The 21,193-nt window shown below is 46.9% G+C and overlaps 1 protein-coding gene across 5 annotated transcripts in view; it reads left to right on the top strand.

Moving 5' to 3' along the window:
- The window catches only part of zzz3 (zinc finger, ZZ-type containing 3), a 129,464-nt gene that overhangs the window by 90,767 nt on the left and 17,504 nt on the right, over positions 1 to 21,193 (top strand). For all 5 annotated transcript variants that reach the window (XM_055641315.1, XM_055641313.1, XM_055641314.1 and 2 more), the window contains exons 3-8: positions 3,796 to 3,934; positions 8,104 to 8,251; positions 9,010 to 9,146; positions 11,151 to 11,222; positions 15,586 to 15,687; positions 20,995 to 21,090. In XM_055641315.1, coding sequence (XP_055497290.1) covers positions 3,796 to 3,934; positions 8,104 to 8,251; positions 9,010 to 9,146; positions 11,151 to 11,222; positions 15,586 to 15,687; positions 20,995 to 21,090 — 694 coding nt within the window. The remainder of the gene's footprint in view (positions 1 to 3,795; positions 3,935 to 8,103; positions 8,252 to 9,009; positions 9,147 to 11,150; positions 11,223 to 15,585; positions 15,688 to 20,994; positions 21,091 to 21,193) is intronic.

Genomic DNA, 21,193 nt, shown 5'->3' on the forward strand with positions numbered 1-21,193 from the left:
TGTAGGAATTGCAGATGCTGGTTTAAATCGAAGATAGACACAAGATGCTGGAGTAACTCAGCGGGACAGGCAGCATCTTTGGAGAGAAGGAATGGGCGACGCTTCGGGTCGAGACCCTTCTTCAGACTCTCGAACGGAAACCTCAACCATGCCTTCTCTCCAGAGATGCTGCCTTGTCCCACTGAGTTACTCCAGCATTTTGTGTGTATCTGTGCTGTATGGCTCTATCCAGCTGCCTTCAGGCAAATCTCCCCCTTACACGATAGCTTTGCCTCTTGCCGAGACGGACATTTCCATTTCCCACACTGCGCTCTTGTGCCCCGTCAAATGAGCCTGTTGGATCGCTGCCGACTATATTGAATCACAGGATTTTTTTTGTGTATGCTGTGGATCAATGCCAGTTGGGAACTGGGCTGACACGGCTAAAACTGTTATTGGGAAGTTTCCAAAACGAGAGATAATATGTAATGATTTTTGCTTGCTATTGCTGGCAGGGAATGAATCGGAACTATTTGGAGGGTGACGCAAACGTCTTTTTCTTGAGGCTCCACTTTGTGTACTCCAGTTGCACGATGCTAGTGCTGGAGGCCCTGACTTGGGTTTGTTAAAAGTCATTCAATCATCTACAACGTCCACCTCTTTTCAAATAGACTGTTGCCATTTAGTTTACTGTCACGTGTACCGAGGTACAGTGAAGAGCTTTAGTTGCGTGCTAACCAGTCAGCGGAAAGACAATACACGATTACAATCGAGCCGTCCACAACGCATTGATACACGAAGGTACACAAAAATGCTGGAGAAACTCAGCGGGTGCAGCAGCATCTATGGAGCAAAGGAAATAGGCAACGTTTCGGGCCGAAACCCTTCTTCATGCATAGAGATACATGATAAGGGAATAACGTTTAGTGCAAGGTAAAACTAACAAAGTCCGATCAAGGATAGTCCGATGAGGTAGATAGTAGTTTAGCACTGCTCTCTAGTTGTGGTAGGATGATTCAGTTGCCTGATAACAGCTGGGAAGAAACTGCCCCTGAAACTGGAGGTGTCCGTTTAGGTAGACCTATAAACTTGGAGTCTTACAGCACAAAAGAAATGGCCCTTCGGCCCAACTTGTCCATGCCGACCAAATTGCCTAACAACGCTAGTCCTACTTGCCAACACTTGGCCTGTGGCCCTCCAAAGCTTTCCTTTCCATGCACCTGTCTAAATGTCTTTTAAATGTCCTCTTTATAGCCATCTCCACCACTTCTACTGATGCTCCCTCCGTGATTTAGAGATAGGCTTTAGAGATACAGAGTGGATACAGGCCCATTGGCCAACCGAGTCTGCGCCGACTAGCCATCACCCTGTACACTAGCACTATCCCGCACATTGGGGAAAGGGGGTGTTAGATAGAGCTCTTGGGGCTAACGGAATCAAGGGATATGGGGAAAAAGCAGGAACGGGGCACTGGTTGTAGATGATCAGCCATGATCATATTGAATGGCTGTGCTGGCTCAAAGGGCCGAATGGCCTACTCCTGCACCTACTTTCAATGTTTCTATGCTTCTAATTTACAATTTACTGGAGCCAATTAACCTACAAACCTGGACGTCTTTGGAGTGTGGGAGGAAACCGGAGAAAGCCCAGGCAGGTCACAGGGAGAGGGTACAAACTCAGTACAGACAGCACCCGCAGTCAGGATCAAACCCGGGTCTGTGGTGCTGTGAGGCAGCAACTCTGCCGCTGGGCCACCGTGCCTTGGAGGAACTGCAATGTGTAGGTATGTTACAAAACCTACCTGAATCGTCATTAGGAATCTGCCCTCAGCCATGTCGGCGATTTTGGCGCTGTTTGGAGGGGGCGGGTTTAAAACGCGATTTTTACTAGGCTGTACTAATCGCACATGTTCAGCCTAGTAAATCATTAACGAAAAATCGCTGCAAGACCCGGTCGCAAAAGGTATTATTAGTTTTATAGGCCTCGATAATATAGTTCTAATAGTTTTAAAATTACTGTCTGATTCCGCAACCTCTCGCAGCCCCAGGGTTTTATAGAGCAAACAATTAAAGGTATGTACCTTATTTTTACATTAAATGGGGCATATATATAACCCTGAATATCAAGTTATCTATAGCGAGTAGCTCATTTTGGGCTTTTTATATCCCGCAGTATTTTTCTCGGCATTTGAGGGCACTAATCCAGCGCTATGTCAACGTTCTAAACCAGCGCGTTCCACATGAACCCACTAGAAAGCCGATTTAAATGGGCATTTATTTACAGCAATTGAACACTAAATTCCTTCCATTTGGCCTATAAATTAATGTAAATTAGATATAAAAATCATGTTATATTGTGAATTATTTGTGAATAATCTTTGGACACTTAGGCTATTTAAAAATGTTAATCTTTCCTTAAGAAATGGGCTTTTGACTATCCCAAGATCACAGCTTTTTTGTAATGTCCATTGAAAATCAATAGGGAACAAGATGCTAATTTCCGAGTATTAAAATGGCCATAACATTTTTAATACTTGAGATATGAAAGTGAATTTGGTGTCAAATTAAACTTATTGTTATGCTTTATCTGATGGGATAAATTGCAGACTTGATTTTTAAAATCTCAAAATTTTGTAACATTGCTACAATGTGGATCAAGCAACTTCAATTGCATCCTTTTATAGGGCGGTAAGATGAGTGCCAAGGCCAATGGTCATTGATGCTCCAATTGTCATATATGCAGCTGCACAGTGAAATTCTTTTCACATTTATCACACCCGCTAGTATTGCCGTCATTATTCCAAGTCTGAAGTTCGATCAGCCCGCGTGCTCGATGCACTGGAGCAGTTCCCACGAACCGACGTCCCTCTCCTCTCCTCTCCTCTCCTCTCCTCTCCTCTCCTCTCCTCTCCTCTCCTCTCCTCGTCCGGCCATCTTTGTGTCCCGGGGCCAGCTCCTGGAGCCAACCTGAAGGCGCTGGGCTACTACCCCCCTCCCCCCCCCCAGGACTAGTAGCCCTCAAGTGTGGGTGCTGGTGGACTACCCGCTTGAACTACTGCTGATCTGTTTCCAACATGCCCCTGTGTTCTATCTTTAAAATGGAGTCAATGGCAAATGAAAGACTTCCAAGCTGTGTGAAATGTCATGTGGTTTTGCATGCTGAGCCGTAAATTGAAAGCCAGCTTTGTTACATTAAAGTGGCTGTTGCTGCTAAAGAAAGCATTCTATAGACCAGGGGTCGGCAACCTACGGCCCCCGGGCCGAATGCGGCCCGTAACCCAAAATCATCCGGCCCGCAGGCGTGGTTTGGTTTTTTTTTACCCATATTTATCCGGTCCGCCAACTTCTGACTTCCACCCGGGCCCAAGGCTGCGGTGCCGCAAGGACGCAAGGTTGGCCGCAATGACAGAGCTGCCGAGCAGCGGCGAGCGGCGAGCTCTGGCTGTACCACGCTCTGCGCAAAGCCACCGGCACGGGCCCGCGCACCTTCTGTGCCTGGGCTGCACATTCGGGATCAAAGATCCGCTCTGTGATCTTTGGTCGGGATCGGGGTATTCAATAGACCGGGACGAGTGAATGTGAGTGGCGTCCTGTATAGGGGTGGGATCCAAGTGAACACGTGATAGATGTGGCCCGCCATCCGCTCACATACATGTGTCCTGGCCCCTATGCAAAACAAGGTTGCCCACCCCTGCCAATTAAACCCCTGGATGTATCCCTCACGCTTCTCCTCTGCATAACTCTTGTCTCCATGAGTGACCCGTGTCTTCTTCGGAATAACATTGTAACGCCCTGCTCTGTGTTGTCTTTTATCCAGTTACCAGAGGCTGCTGCAGACCATCGCTGTGTTAGAAGCCCAGCGGGCTCAGGCCATTCAAGACCTGGAATGTTTGAGCCGATTCCAGAAGGAGGGACTGAAGGAACCCATAACGTTTGTTGAAAACCTCCAAAAGAAGGTAGATCGCAACCAGGCACAGCATACGCTGGAACCTTGAGCGGAACACAACAACGCTGGAAGAACTCGGCGGGTCAGGCAGCATCTGTGGAAGGAAATGGGCAAAAGTCAGCTCGCCTGTCTATTTCCTCCACAGATGCTGCCTGACCTGCAGATTTCCTCCAGTACTTTACACACTTAGATCATAACCAGGCCCTCAATAAAAGTATGGGGTGACCCTTCAATATTCAAATGAAATGTCAAGGATCTGCAGGTGAAGCAGGCTGTAAAGAAAGCGAATGGTATGTTAGCTTTCATTGCAAAAGGATTTGAGTATAGGAGCAGGGAGGTTCTACTGCAGTTGTACAGGGTCTTGGTGAGACCACACCTGGAGTATTGCGTACAGTTTTGGTCTCCAAATCTGAGGAAGGACATTATTGCCATAGACGGTGCAGAGACGGTTCACCAGACTGATTCCTGGGATGTCAGGACTGTCTTATGAAGAAAGACTGGATAGACTTGGTTTATACTCTCTAGAATTTAGGAGATTGAGAGGGGATCTTATAGAAACTTACAAAATTCTTAAGGGGTTGGACAGGCTAGATGCAGGAAGATTGTTCCCGATGTTAGGGAAGTCCAGGACAAGGGGTCACAGCTTAAGGATAAGGGGGAAATCCTTTAAAACCGAGATGAGAAGACCTTTTTTCACACAGAGAGTGGTGAATCTCTGGAACTCTCTGCCACAGAGGGTAGTTGAGGCCAGTTCATTGGCTATATTTAAGAGGGAGTTAGATGTGGCCCTTGTGGCTAAGGGGATCAGAGGGTATGGAGAGAAGGCAGGTACGGGATACTGAGTTGGATGATCAGCCATGATCATATTGAATGGCGGTGCAGGCTCGAAGGGCCGAATGGTCTACTCCTGCACCGTTTCTATGTTTCTATGATCCCTTTATCCCAGTGTCTCAAGTCTGTACATTTTTCTTTCTTAATTTTTTAACTAATGTTGGTAGAGAAATTAGCAAATTTAATGTTCACGTATGCAATTAGCAGACCATAAAAGGGCCTGTCCTACTGGCGATTTCTTTCGGCGACTGCCAGCATCATTGACTGACAGGTCACCAAAAAATTAGAGGCGTGATGACGTATTGACGCACAATTTTTTTTTTGTCGCTGCTGGATTTTGAAATGTTCAAAACCGTTTGGCGACACTGATGTGACGCCGGCAATCGCCAAGTGGGACAGGCCCTTACTTCTTGGTTCATTCCATTGTATGCATTCTGTTTGAAAATATAAGACACAGAGGAAAGGAAAGCAAGCACGCCTTCTAGATGCTTAAAGCCCCTGTCCCACTTACGTGTCCTCGGTACGCTAATTACGTGACCTCGTAGTCGCGTTGAGGCGCCACGGTCCCGCAAAGGTCGCGTGCGATTCCTTGCGCCCAGCACAGCCGTCTGGAGTGCGTGACGTCATTTGAAGATGGACACAAAGCTGGAGTAACTCAGCGGGACCGGCAGAATCTCTGGAGAGAAGCAATGGGTGACGTTTCGTGTCGAGACTCTGAAAAGAAGGGTCTTGACCCGAAACGTCACCCATTGCTTCTCTCCAGAGATGCTGCCGGTCCCGCTGAGTTACTCCAGCATTTTGTGTCTATCTTCAATTTTCTTGGCCCCACTCTGGGAGTAGAAGTGGGGGCGGATCAGGACCGCAACGGCCGTGAGCCCCAGGCTGAGTTCAGCGATCGTTTGCCTGCTTCTGCTGCTGTTGGAGGTGAGACGTTGCGTCGCTCCAGGGTCTTGGGCCTGTCCCACTTTGGCCGTCAGTTACTCGACAGGCCGTTGGCGCGCAAAGATTTTGTTTGCTACAAAAATTTCGGAGCCCCGCGCGATGTCGCGCACAACTACATACCCCTCCGCGCTTCTCAGTGGGACCGGCCCCGCGCGGCCATACGATGCCCGTGCGCCTCAACGCGACCACGGGGTCACGTAATTTGCGTGCCAAGGACACGCAAGTGGGACTGGCCCTTAACTGCACCCAAGGAGTTTGGGTAACAATGGAAGGCGTGATCTGTCAGAGGATTATAGATGTAGCATTAATTGGAGGGAAGTTCGATGACAATATTGAGGGCCTTTTCGGGGGTGCGAGTGAAATGTAGCTGAGAAGCATCAGAAATCATAGTTGCAGTTTAGTTTATTGTCACGTGTGCCGAGATACAGTGAAAAGCTTTTGTTGCGTGCGGTCCAGTCAGCCGAAAGACAATACATGATTACAATCGAGCCATTTACAGTGTAAAGATACATGGTGAAGGAATAACGTTTAGTGCAAGGTAAAGCCAGCAAAGTCCGATCAAGGATAGTCCCAGGGTCATCAATGTGGTAGATAGCAGTTCAGCACTGCTCTCTGGTTGTGGTGGGATGACTCAGTTGCCTGATAACAGCTGGGAAGAAACTGTCTCCGAATCTGGAGGTGTGCGTTTTCACACTTGCCTGATGGGAGAGGGGAGAAGAGGGAGTGGCCAGGATGTGACTCGTCCTCGATTATGCTACTGGCCTTACCAAGATGGGGGGGGGGGGGGGGTGTTATGAGACTGATTGGTTTGGCAAGATGAGATCCAGTGGGAGTTTGGAGATATGGACAATATGGGCAGCATTTCGTACAAGTTATGAACTAACCGCATGTCGTGGGCACCGAGGCTTCGCAGTTTGGAGTTCCTTGAACAATATGCGAGTGTGACTTTGGTTTTTAAAACAACATGCTGTTTCCTGGAACAGATTCACTGAATTTAAATTTGCAGTGTGCAATAATATGAGCCACAATGCAATGTCAAATAAATGGCGGAGAATCGAGAAAACCTGCCGCATAAGAGACCTGTGAAAGCACACTGAGAGATAACTTTTTCCTGGCACAGTAAGTGGCCAGTTGGCTTGGTGTGCCCCTGTTAATCTCCAGTGAGCCCCTCTTTCGGTGCTGTAATCCCAGATTGTCCATGCGAAGTACATCTACTCCTCTGTACACGCTGGTGTTTAGAAGGATGAGAGGGAGTCTTATTGAAACATAAAAGATTATTGAGGGCTTGGACACGCTAGAGGCAGGAAACATGTTCCGATGTTGGGGGAGTCCAGAACCAGGGGCCACAGTTTAAGAATAAGGGGTAAGCCGTTTAGAATGGAGACGAGGAAACACTTTATTTCACAGAGAGTTGTGAGTCTGTGGAATTCTTTGCCTCAGAGGGCGGTGGAGGCTGGTTCTCTGGATACTTTCAAGAGAGAGCTAGAAAGGGCTCTTAAAGATATAGCGGAGTCAGGGGATATGGGGAGAAGGCAGGAACGGGGTACTGATTGGGGATGATCAGCCATGATCACATTGAATGGCGGTGCTGGCTCGAAGGACCTATTCCTGCACCTATTGTCTATTATCTTTTGGTGCAGTAATCCCAGATTGTCCATGCGATGTACATTTAATACCCCTGTCCCACGGTACGAGTTCATTGCAAGAGCTCTCCCGAGTTTGCCCTGATTCGAACGCGGAGATTTACGGTAATGGCCACTTGTCGGTGCTCGGGGCTCTCGTGGACATTTGTCAACGTTGAAAAATCTTCACGAGTCTTCCCGAGCTTACCTGCCGTTAGCAAGTCTTCCCGAGTACCTGCCGTTAGCGTTACGAGCCGCTAAGGGACGTCCCCGAGTTCCGACGTACCCGCCACGTTCATTCTCCGTGCCTACCACGAGTTTGATTTTTTTTTAAACTCGGGAGAGCTCTTGGAAATGAACTCGTACCGTGGGACAGGGTATGCCCCTGTCCCACTTAGGAAACCTGAACGGAAACCTCTGGAGACTTTGCGCCCCACCTAAGGTTTCCGTGCGGTTCCTGGAGGTTTTTGTCAGTCTCCCTACCTGCAACCTCCGGGAACCGCACGGAAACCTTGGGTGGGGCGCAAAGTCCGCAGAGGTTTCCGTTCAGGTTTCCTAAGTGGGACAGGGGCATAACTCCTCTGACTGCTGCTGTTGAATTTGCCGACGTCGACCTTTCATTCTCTTTTGATCATGCGGACCAGCGCAGAAAATCTCTCCCGCATCTCCGCCCAATTACCTTGAGTGTCAGCGCCAAAAACCCTGCATGTATGGTGGGCATTGCTGAGAGTGTGCAGCCGAGGAGAGTAGATTTCTAACTGATGAAAACTTGCCCTTCGTACAGGTTGATATGGGTCTACCGTGCCTCCAGCGAGTGGTTCAGCTGCCCCAGATTCCATGGGACCATTACACATCGGGAATTGGACATTTTGATAAAGAATACAGAAATAAGAAACACAACACACGGAGGTTAAAACTCATCTTTGACAAAGGTACAACCTGTTCACATTTCTCTACAATCCACTTCACCCCTGAAATGTTGATTAAGACCCTGCAAAATTCTCCGATTTTTATTTTTCTCTCCGGAGGTCATTTAGTCTTTGTTGAATGAGTTCGCATTAACCAACCTGATCTCCCAGTGGCCGAGCACTTCAACTCCCCCTCCCATTCCAAATCCCACCTTTCTGTCCTGGGCCTCCTCCATGGCCAGAGTGGGTCCCACCGCAAACTGGAGGAGCAGCACCTCATATTTCGCTTGGGCAGATTACAGTACGAACATTGACTTCTCCAATTTCTTGCTTTCTCCCTCTTTCCCCTCCCCTTCCCAGCTTTCCCACAGCCCACTGTCTCCGCCTCTTCCTTTCTTCTTCCCCCCCCCCCCCCCTCCCCCCCCCCCCACCCCCAAATCAGTGTGAAGAAGGGTCTCGACCCGAAACATCACCTATTCCTTCGCTCCATAGATGCTGCCTCACCCGCTGAGTTTCTCCAGCATTTTTGTCTACCTTCCAGCATCTGCAGTTCCTTCTTAAAGGTTATGATTGATTGTAGAATCTTACAGCAGAGAAGGAGGCTCTTTGCCTCCTCCAGGTTGGGTTGACTCTTTGAAAGAGATATGATTGGTGCCACTCCTCTGCTTTTTAGCTGAAGAAAATTTAATGTGTCCTTTTCCCATTGTCGCCTGGAAACTGTTTGGTTTAGTCTTTTTCCTCGGATTTGTTTAATATCGCAATGTTCCTTTCGCCTGGGTTAGGATTGCCGCTGAGACCAAAGAGTCCCCTGGACCCCAAGAAGGACCCAGAGTCGTCTTCATCATCGTCGTCTTTTTACTCTTCAGTGTTGCCTTTGAGTGATGCCCCCGAAATAATGCTATCAAACAGTCGTTCACAGGTGAGGAAAGTTGCAATGGTTTCATTCAATGCTGTCAGGAAAGGAAATACAAGATTAACAATGGCACATAGCGGGCTTGTATTGCGTCGCGTTTACCGAGACCCGGGTTCGATCCCGACTACAGGTGCTGTCTGTGCGGAGTTTGCACGTTCTCCCCATGACCTGCGCGGGTTTCCTCCGAGATCTTCGGTTTCCTCCCGCACTCGAAAGACGTGCAGGTTTGTAGGTAAATTGGATTGATATAAATGTAAAATTGTCCCCTAGTGTGTGTAGGAAAGTGCGGAGATCCCTGGTCGGTGGGCCGAAAGGGCCTGTCTCCGTGCTGGAGACATCTCTAAACTAAACTAAACTGCTCACAGAGTGTGATTTGGAAAACTTAAACATATTGGTGTCATGTTGACCATTTTCCATTGGATTTTATTTGTACTATTAGTAGCCCCCCCCCCACCCCCCCCCCCCCCCCCCCCCCCCCCTTGGTCATGACTGACCATGGGTGATGCATCCTGGTCGGATGCAAGCCTGGGCGATGTCATATGGAGGACAGGCTGTTGCCCATGCAGCACGTCCCCCCTCTCCACGTCGCTGATCAATCCAAAGGAACAGCAGGGCCGTTACAGTTTGGCACCAGCGCCATCGCAAGAGCTGCCAGAGCGAGGTTGTAGACAACGACGAACTGCTTTAGGGGCTCCGACTCCGGATCTTCCTGAGGTTTACTCCTGGAGCCTTTTCCATGACTGGATATGGCCACAAGGCAGTGGAGGTTGTAAATCAGAGTCTTCCCTCTCCTAGATGGACTGCCATCCCAGGCTGATGAGCCCCATCTGCCCTTGTACTATTAAACCCATGAACAGCAATATTGCTATGTGGCAGCACTGTAGCTGTACAGTTCGTGGCTTGTCATTCCCATTCCCATACCACCTTTCCGGCCTGGGCTGCCAGAGTAAGACCACACGCAAACTGGAGGAACAACACCTCGTATTCCGCTTGTAGCTTTCAAGCCAGTGGCATGTGCATTGAATTCTCTAATTACCCACCTATCATTTGCCAGGCTTTGTTCCACATGCTGCCTCACTTCCAGCCTTCTCCCCTCTACTACGATCAGCCTGAAGAAGGTTCCTCACTCAGAATGTCACCTCTCCAGAGATGCTGCCTGACTTGCTAAGTTACTCCAGTGCTTTGTCATTCTTGTCAGTGTTTTTTCAGATCAACATGATTCCTTTAAAAAAAAAAAACTATCTATAAAGAATAAAATATCCTTTTACTTTTTACCTTTAAATTGATATAGAGTCATAGAGTGATACAGTGTGGAACCGAGCCCTTTGGCCCAACGTGCCTGCACCGCCCAACATGTCCCAGTTGCACTAGTCCCACCTTGGTCCATATGCCTCCAAACCTGTCCAAACCATGTACCTGCCTAACTGTCTCTTAAAGGTTGGGATAGTCCCAGCCTCAACTACCTCCTCTGGCAGCTCGTTCCATACACCCACCACCCTTTGTGTGAAAAAGTTACCCCTCAGATTCCCCTTTTCCCCTTCGCCTTGAATTGAGCTATGAGATACAGTGAGCTATGAGCTACAGTGAGCTATGAGCTAAGGTGATCTTTACAAAACAAGCAACTAAATGAAGTGTGAAGAGCAATGCTGGAATTACTTTGGGAACAGATGTATGTAGTTGGCAGAATGTTGCCAAATTGATTTCAATGTGAAGTTGGCCCCTTTGGAAACAACAGATGTTTTTAAACGTGAAAAATATTGTTCAACCTGTTTCAAGTAATTCTTTCATTGAAAGCTACATCGTGCAATAATTAAGTCTTGGCTTGTTAGTGGGATAAGTGGCTGGTGAAGGGTTGAGGAGTGGACTTAATGACAATTAGTTCAGAGCTACATATGAAAGTATATATTATGTCTATATATATAGCAGACTCTGAAAGTGAATCCGATTATATTCAATACTTTATTTGGAAGATTTATATATAGTTTTTGTTTCTGGTGTAAACATTTCCAGGTAATTCGAGGAAGGATTTGTGATGACTCCAAGTCGGAAACATTTAACCAGCTATGGAGTGTGGAAGAACAGGTAAATGTTCCCATGTTCATAAGTTCTAGGAGCAGAATTAGGCCATTCGGCCCATCAAGTCTACTCCACCATTCAATCATGGCTGATCTATCTATCCCTCCTAACTCCATTCTCCTGCCTTCTCCCCACAACCTCTGATGCCCGTCCTAATCAAGAATCTATCTATCTCTGCCCAAAAACTATCTACTGACCTGACCTCCGCAGCCTCAGAATTCCACAGATTCACCACCCTCCGACTAAAGAAATTCCTCCTCATCTCCTTCCTAAAAGAACGTCCTTTAATTCTGAGGCTATGACCTCTAGTCCTAGACTCTCCCACTTGTGGAGACATCCTCTCCACATCCACTCTATCCAAGCCTTTCACTATTCAGTATGTTTCAATGAGGTCCCCCCCCTCATTCTTCTAAACTCCAGGCCCAGTGCCATCAAACGCTCATATAGAAACATAGAAATTAGGTGCAGGAGTAGGCCATTCGGCCCTTCGAGCCTGCACCGCCATTCAATATGATCATGGCTGATCATCCAACTCAGTATCCCGTACCTGCCTTCTCTCCATACCCCCTGATCCCCTTAGCCACAAGGGCCACATCTAACTCCCTCTTAAATATAGCCAATGAACTGGCCTCAACTACCCTCTGTGGCAGAGAGTTCCAGAGATTCACCACTCTCTGCGTGAAAAAAGTTCTTCTCATCTCGGTTTTAAAGGATTTCCCCTTTATCCTTAAGCTGTGACCCCTTGTCCTGGACTTCCCTAACATTGGGAACAATCTTCCTGCATCTAGCCTGTCCAACCCCTTAAGAATTTTGTAAGTTTCTATAAGATCCCCTCTCAATCTTCTAAATTCTAGAGAGTATAAACCAAGTCTATCCAGTCTTTCTTCATAAGACAGTCCTGACATCCCAGGAATCAGTCTGGTGAACCGTCTCTGCACTCCCTCTATGGCAATAATGTCCTTCCTCAGATTTGGAGACCAAAACTGTACGCAATACTCCAGGTGTGGTCTCACCAAGACCCTGTACAACTGCAGTAGAACCTCTCTGCTCCTATACTCAAATCCTTTTGCAATGAAAGCTAACATACCATTCGCTTTCTTTACTGCCTGCTGCACCTGCATGCCTACCTTCAATGACTGGTGTACCATGACACCCAGGTCTCGCTGCATCTCCCCCTTTCCCAATCGGCCACCATTTAGATAATAGTCTGCTTTCCTGTTTTTGCCACCAAAATGGGTAACCTCACATTTATCCACATTATACTGCATCTGCCAAACATTTGCCCCACTCACCCAGCCTATCCAAGTCACCCTGCAGTCTCCTAGCATCTCCTCACAGCTAACACTGCCCCCCAGCTTAGTGTCATCCGCAAACTTGGAGATATTGCCTTCAATTCCCTCATCCAGATCATTGATATATATTGTAAATAGCGGGGGTCCCAGTACTGAGCCTTGGGGTACCCCACTAGTCACTGCCTGCCATTGTGAAAAGGACCCGTTTACTCCTACTCTTTGCTTCCTGTTTGCCAGCCAGTTCTCTATCCACATCAATACTGAACCCCCAATGCCTTGTGCTTTAAGTTTGTATACTAATTTCCTATGTGGGACCTTGTCGAAAGCCTTCTGGAAGTCCAGATACACCACATCCACTGGTTCTCCCCTATCCACGCTACTAGTTACATCCTCGAAAAATTCTATAAGATTCGTCAGACATGATTTACCTTTCGTAAATCCATGCTGACTTTGTCCAATGATTTCACCACTTTCCAAATGTGCTGCTATCCCATCTTTAATAACTGACTCTAGCAGTTTCCCCACTACCGATGTTAGACTAACTGGTCTGTAATTCCCCATTTTCTCTCTCCCTCCCTTCTTAAAAAGTGGGGTTACGTTTGCTACCCGCCAATCTTCAGGAACTACTCCAGAATCTAAAGAGTTTTGAAAGATTATTACTAATGCATCCACTATTTCTGGAGCTACTTCCTTAAGTACTCTGGGATGCAGCCTATCTGGCCCTGGGGATTTATCGGCCTTTAATCCATTCAATTTACCCAACACCACTTCCCGGCTAACCTGGATTTCACTCAATTCCTCCAACTCCTTTGACCCGCGGTCCCCTGCTATTTCCGGCAAATTATTTATGTCTTCCTTAGTGAAGACGGAACCAAAGTAGTTATTCAATTGGTCCGCCATATCCTTGTTCCCCATGATCAACTCCCCTGTTTCTGACTGCAAGGGACCTACATTTTTTTTAACTAATCTCTTTCTTTTCACATATCTATAAAAACTTTTGCAGTCAGTTTTTATGTTCCCTGCCAGTTTTCTTTCATATTCTATTTTTCCTTTCCTAATTAAGCCCTTTGTCCTCCTCTGCTGGTCTTTGAATTTCTCCCAGTCCTCCGGTATGCTGCTTTTTCTGGCTAATTTGTACGCATCATCCTTCGCTTTGATACTATCCCTGATTTCCCTTGTTATCCATGGATGTACTACCTTCCCTGATTTATTCTTTTGCCAAACTGGGATGAACAATTTTTGTAGTTCATCCATGCAGTCTTTAAATGTCTTCCATTGCATATCCACCGTCAACCCTTTTAGAATTAATTGCCAGTCAATCTTGGCCAATTCACGTCTCATACCCTCAAAGTTACCTTTCTTTAAGTTCAGAACCATTGTTTCTGAATTAACAATGTCACTCTCCATCCTAATGAAGAACTCAACCATATTATGGTCACTCTTGCCCAAGGGGGCACGTACAACAAGATTGTTAACTAACCCTTCCTCATTACTCAATACCCAGTCTAAAATAGCCTGCTCTCTCGTTGGTTCCTCTACATGTTGATTTAGATAACTATCCCGCATACATTCCAAGAAATCCTCTTCCTCAGCACCCCTGCCAATTTGATTCACCCAATCTATATGTAGATTGAAGTCACCCATTATAACCGTTTTGCCTTTGTCGCACACATTTCTAATTTCCTGTTTGATACCATCTCCAACTTCACTACTACTGTTAGGTGGCCTGTACACAACACCCACCAGCGTTTTCTGCCCCTTAGTGTTTCGCAGCTCTACCCATACCGATTCCACATCCTCCAAACTAATGTCCTTCCTTTCCATTGCATTAATCCCCTCTCTAATCAGTAACGCTACCCCACCTCCTTTTCCTTTCTGTCTATCCCTCCTGAATATTGAATATCCCTGGATGTTCAGCTCCCAGCCTTGGTCAACCTGGAGCCATGTCTCCGTGATCCCAACTATATCATAGTCATCATCACCCTTCCTACATAAACTAAACATTGTGTTACCGTTGAGAACTTACAAACTTAAATTTCCTTTTACAGTTTAGTTTATTGTCACGTGTACCGAGGTACAGTGAAAAGCTTTTGTTGCGGTTGCTATCCGGTCAGCGGAAAGACAATACATGATTACAATCGAGCCATTCACAGTGTATGGCCACATGATAAAGGAATAACGTTAGGTGCAAGGTAAAGCCAGCAAAGTCCAATCAGTGATAGTCCGAGGGTCACCAATGAGGTGGACAGTAGTTCAGTACTGCTCTCTGGTTGGGATTGACAATAGACAATAGACTGAAAGTAAGCATGCAGGTATTAGCAGGCAGTGAAGAAAGCTAATGGCATGTTGGCCTTCATAACAAGAGGAGGAATATAGGAGCAAAGAGGTCCTTCTGCAGTTGTACAGGACCTTCGTGAGACCACACCTGGAGTATTGGGTGCAGTTTTGGTCTCCAAATTTGATGAAGGACATTCTTGCTATTGAGGGAGTGCTGCGTAGGTTCACAAGGTTAGTTCCTGGGATGGCGGGACTGTCATCTGCTGATTATTAAAATTATTAAAGGATTGGACACGCTAGAGGCAGGAAACATGTTCCCGATGTTGGGGGAGTCCAGAACCAGGGGCCACAGTTTAAGAATAAGGGGTAAGCCATTTAGAACGGAGATGAGGAAAAACCTTTTCACCCAGAGAGTTGTGAATCTGTGGAATTCTCTGCCTCAGAAGACAGTGGAAGCCAATTTCTGGATGCTTTCAAGAGAGAGTTAGATGGAGCTCTTATAGACAGCGGAGTCAGGGGATATGGGGAGAAGGCAGGAACGGAGTACTGATTGTTAATGATCAGCCATGATCACGTTGATGGCACTGCTGGCTCGAAGGGCTGAATGGCCGACTCCTGCACCTATTGTCTATTGTCTAATGGTAGGAGGGTTCAGTTACTTGGTAAACAGCTGTCGTCGGCACCCTTTGCCTACAGATTCTGCCCCATTCAAATGATTGGTAAGGTCGGCAGTGTGACTGCCCCTCTCTCACCTTGCAAGACGCAGGGCACTAAAGTATCTTTTCATTCCCCTATTAAAGAAACGATTGGAGGAACTGCTGCTTAAATACCCCCCGGAAGAAGTGGAAACGCGGCGCTGGCAGAAGATAGCAGACAAGTTGGGCAACCGAACTGCCAAGCAGGTAAACTTTCATAGCAAAAGGATTAGAGTATAGGAGCAGGGAGGTTCTACTGCAGTTGTACAGGGTCTTGGTGAGACCACACCTGGAGTATTGCGTACAGTTTTGGTCTCCAAATCTGAGGAAGGACATTATTGCCATAGAGGGAGTGCAGAGACGGTTCACCAGACTGATTCCTGGGATGTCAGGACTGTCTTATGAAGAAAGACTGGATAGACTTGGTTTATACTCTCTAGAATTTAGGAGATTGAGGGGGGATCTTATAGGAACTTACAAAATTCTTAAGGGGTTGGACAGGCTAGATGCAGGAAGATTGCTCCTGATGTTGGGGAAGTCCAGGACAAGGGGTCACAGCTTAAGGATAAGGGGGAAATCCTTTAAGACCGAGATGAGAAGAACTTTTTTCACACAGAGAGTGGTGAATCTCTGGAACTCTCTGCCACAGAGGGTAGTCGAGGCCAGTTCATTGGCTATATTTAAGAGGGAGTTAGATGTGGCCCTTGTGGCTAAGGGGATCAGAGGGTATGGAGAGAAGGCAGGTACGGGATACTGAGTTGGATGATCAGCAATGATCATATTGAATGGCGGTGCAGGCTCGAAGGGCCGAATGGCCTACTCCTGCACCTAATTTTTTATGTTTCTATGTAACCCACACGTGTTACAGTGTCAGCTTGACTAAGCAATTAACACCATGGTTGTTGATTGTATACAATGATCCATTACATGTTCATCAGGAAGTGCTGGCTCCGTCCTGGGGGCGGAGTTGGAGTTGGAGTTGGAATCATGGGAGATGGGTCTTGGAGGGGAGGATGCTCCTCAAACTGCGGAGCATCCTGGACAATACAGCTCACCCCCTCCACGGCACACACTGGTCAACCTGAGGAGCACCTTCAGCAACAGACTGGTTCCACCAAGACGCAGCACAGAACGCCACAGGAGATCCTTCTTCCCCGTGGCTATCAAACTGTACAACTCCTCCCGGGGGGGTAGACTGTTGTGGGGGTAAACTGACTCCCTTCCCCCCCCCCCCCCCCCCTCCCTCCCCAATATTCGAACATCTCCAATCCTTTCCACTCGTCACTTCATGTTCCATGTACCTCGTTGTGTTTTATGTTGCGTTGGCTGACTAATTTCCCTCCTGCGATAAATAAAGTTCTATCATATCGTAGGTGTTTATAACTGTTCACTAACACGTACATCAGATAGCAATGTTACAAAATTTTGAGATTTAAAAAATCAAGTCTGCAATTTATCCCATCAGATAAAGCATAACAATAAGTTTAATTTGACACCAAATTCACTTTCATATCTCAAGTATTAAAAAAGTTATGACCATTTTCATACTCGGAAATTAGCATCTTGTTCCCTATTGATTTTCAATGGACATTACAAAAAAGCTGTGATCTTGGATAGTCAAACGCCCATTTCTTAAGGAAAGATTAACATTTTTAAATAGCCTAAGTGTCCAAAGATTATTCACAAATAATTCACAATATAACATGATTTTTATATCTAATTTACATTAATTTATAGGCCAAATGGAAGGAATTTAGTGTTCAATTGCTGTAAATAAATGCCCATTTAAATCGGCTTTCTAGTGGGTTCATGTGGAACGCGCTGGTTTAGAACGTTGACATAGCGCTAGATTAGTGCCCTCAAATGCCGAGAAAAATACTGCGGGATATAAAAAGCCCAAAATGAGCTACTCGCTATAGATAACTTGATATATAGGGTTATATATATGCCCCATTTAATGTAAAAATAAGGTACATACCTTTAATTGTTTGCTCTATAAAACCCTGGGGCTGCGAGAGGTTGCGGAATCAGACAGTAATTTTAAAACTATTAGAACTATATTATCGAGGCCTATAAAACTAATAATACATTTTGCGACTGGGTCTTGCAGCGATTTTTCGTTAATGATTTACTAGGCTGAACATGTGCGATTAGTACAGCCTAGTAAAAATCGCGTTTTAAACCCGCCCCCTCCAAACAGCGCCAAAATCGCCGACATGGCTGAGGGCAGATTCCTAATGACGATTCAGGTAGGTTTTGTAACATACCTACATCAGATGGCTCAGAGTTTCACCTTGACTGCTTCCAGAGGTGTATACAGTACAGTCCTGTGAACTCCATTTCAAGTGACTAATCAATCTAGGTACAGTGATTCATTTTGGATGGAGTAACATGAGACTACCAGATTGACAACTTTGAAGTTGTGAGTTCAAATGCTCTGGTCGAAATTGAATTGAATGGGATAAATGATGGATTTGTGCTTTGGAACGGCGAATGGAATGGGGAAATGCTGGGTGTTTGGAGAACCCTCGGGCTTCTTCAAATAGTGATGACTGTCTCCCTGCTTGGGTTTCATTTCACATTTATGCACTGTAATGGATTTCCATTGGTTTGTGAAATAGTGCAATATCCAAGTCAAGAGTCTTTTATTGTCACGTGTCCCAGATAGGACAATGAAATGCTTGCTTGCTGCAGCACGACAGGGTATGTAAACATCGTACACAGCGGAGAAAAAAACAAGTTCCGTGTGTGTATACATGTAGCGTATAAATGTAGTTAATAAATGTAGTGCAATAATAATAGTCTGTTGTAGTTCAGAGCTTAGAGCTTAGTCATTGTGTTCAATTTCCTTTTCACCTCTGTGCCCGTTTCACTCCCAACTCCACCACGTTGATTTTAGGCCCAGTCGGTTACTGATAGAAATTGTTCGTATAGGGCGCAGTGGTAGAGTTGCTGCCTTGCAGCGGCAGAGACCCGGGTTCGATCTTCACCACGGCTGCTCTCTGTACGGAGCTTGTACGTTCTTCCCGTGACCTGCGCGGGTTTCCTCCGGGATCTCTGGTTTGCTCCCAGACGTCCAGGATTGTAGGTCAACTGGATTGGGATAATTGTAAATTGCCCCGGTGTGCGCAGGATAGCGTTAGTCCGTGGGGATTACTGGGCCGGCACGGACCCGGTGGGCCGAAGGGCCTTGTTTCCCGTTGTATCTTCCAGACTAAACTAAACTATCGATCTTTGAACAACAGCTATTTTTATTATTATTAATGTTTAGTGTTTTCTGAGTCATTCGTAACTGTCACTGTATGTCATGTCGTTACTTGTGTGTGGAGCACCAAGGCAAATTCCTTGTATGTGAATACTTGGCCAATAAACGTACTTTTGTTGGTTTTTCATCCCCCATGTCATGCCCAATATCCATCCCCAAACCGTCTGTATTAACAAAATTATCTGTTTTATTGTGCTTGAATTATATTGGTCTGCTTTGTAGATTACTTCATAAGAACTTGATTGGCTACAAAGGATATGAAAGGTACTTTGTTAATGAAACTGGAGAAACTCAGCGGGTGAGGCAGCATCTATGGAGCGAAGGAATAGGTGATATTTCGGATCGAGACCTCAACCTGAAACGTCACCTATTCCTTTACTCCATAGATGCTGCCTCACCCGCTGGTTCTCTCCAGTATTTTTGTCAACTTTTGATTTTTCCAGCATCTGCAGTTCTTTCTTAAATATGTTAATGAAGCTCATCCCTTATGAATGTCACAGGAAATATAATCTCAGTGCATGTGGTGGGGCGAGGGCGAGTTTCCTTAACGTTACACGTTGCAAGGAGTGCTCAGGGAGGAGTAGCACCTTTGGTGGCCATAAGGATTAGGCCATTCGGCCCATTAAGTCTACTCCGCCATTCAATCATGGCTGATCTATCTCTCCCTCCTAACCCCATTCCCCTGCCTTCTTCCCATAACCCCTGACACCCATACTAATCAAGAATCTATCGATCTCTGCAGTAAAAATCTCCATTGACTTGGCCTCCACAGCCTTCTGTGGCGAAGAATTCCTCAGATTCACCACCCTCTGACTAAAGAAATTCCTCCTCGTCTCCTTCCTGGGGGACATGTTGTGCGCCTCTGACTCTGAGGGTAGTTCGCCCACCTTTGGCCCCCACTTGGATCATAGAGTCATAGAGTGATACAGTGTGGAAACAGGCCCTTCGGCCCAACTCGCCCACACCGGCCAACAATGTCCCAGCTACACTAGTCCCACCTTTGGTCCATATCCCTCCAAACTTGACCTATCCACGTACCTGTCCAACTGTTTCTTAAACGTTGGGATAGTCCCAGCTTCAACTAACTCCCTTGGGCAGCTCGTTCCATACACCTACCACCCTTTGTGTGAAAAAGTTAGCCCTCAGATTCCTATTAAATTTTTTCCCCTTCACCTTGAACCCATGTCCTCTGGCCCTCGATTCCCCTACGCTGGGCAAGATTCTGTGCGTCTATCTAGCTCCGAGCAGCTGTTAACATGAGGCAGTGGCCACACCCCGGACAACAGCTTTGGCTGGCAGGCTAAACGGGGCGATGGTAGCTGACAGATCTCGAACCCTCGGTGAATTTGGGGACTTGCTCAGCCCAGCGTGCGGCGTTTGTTCCTGGCAGATTGGGTGGAGGGTTCAACGGGCGGGAAAGCGGCTCAGCAACGCACCGTGGAGCGCAAAGGGCACGTCAAAGCACGAAAGAAGACATGGCCATCCAACGCAGCCCAAGGGGTTTGCAGCCGTAACGTCTAACCGTGCCCCTGGAATGCAGCTCCTGCGGGTTTGCTCGTGGGCCACAGCCTCTCTCCACCTCCATCTCTCCCGCGCACAGGTTTCTGTGCGTCTATCAGTCTCCCGCGTGTGTGACTTGCGCATGAGCCCCACACTCGATCCCACAAGACACGAGACTTCACAACCACGCCAGCGTCGTCTCCACGCGTGAAGGAACTGCAGACGCCAGTTTAAACTGAAGATAGACGCAACATGCTGGAGTAACTTGGGCAGCGTAGACAGGGTAGACAGTCAGAATCATCTTCCCAGGGTGGAAATGTCAAAAGCTGGAGGGCTTAGCCTTCGGGTGAGAGGGGCAAAGTTTAAAGGAGATGTGCAGGGCAGGAATGGGTGACGTTTCGGGTCGGGTTGGGTTTGAAGAAGGGCTTCGACCCGCAAAACGTCACCCATTCCTTCTCTCTGGAGATGCTGCCTGTCCCGCTGAGTTACTCCAGCTTTTTGTGCCTGCTTATTGTGGTCTATGTCGGGCTGCCACCACATAGAAACATAGAAAATAGGTGCAGGAGTAGGCCATTCGGCCCTTCGAGCCTGCACCGCCCGCCATTCAATATGATCATGGCTGCCAGGACAAACAGAAGAGTGTGAATGCAAAGTTTAGTGTGTGACCTCGTGTTTTCTTCCAACTATCCCAGGCATGCTGCGTTGTGTATGAAACACGCTAACCCGTTTCTTTTTTCCTTGTCACTCAGGTTGCCAGCAGGGTGCAGAAATACTTTATTAAGTTGGCTAAAGCTGGGATCCCCATTCCAGGAAGAACACCAAATGTGTACCTGCATTCAAAAAAGGTATTGCGTGCCTAACACGGAGCCGGAAAAAGCACGGGGACATTTTTTTTTCTCTCTGCCTATTGATGAACATAGAACACGGAGTACAGGACAGGAACACAAT

This window comes from Leucoraja erinacea, chromosome 10, assembly GCF_028641065.1.
Source record: "Leucoraja erinacea ecotype New England chromosome 10, Leri_hhj_1, whole genome shotgun sequence".
Taxonomy (NCBI): Eukaryota; Metazoa; Chordata; class Chondrichthyes; order Rajiformes; family Rajidae; genus Leucoraja; species Leucoraja erinaceus.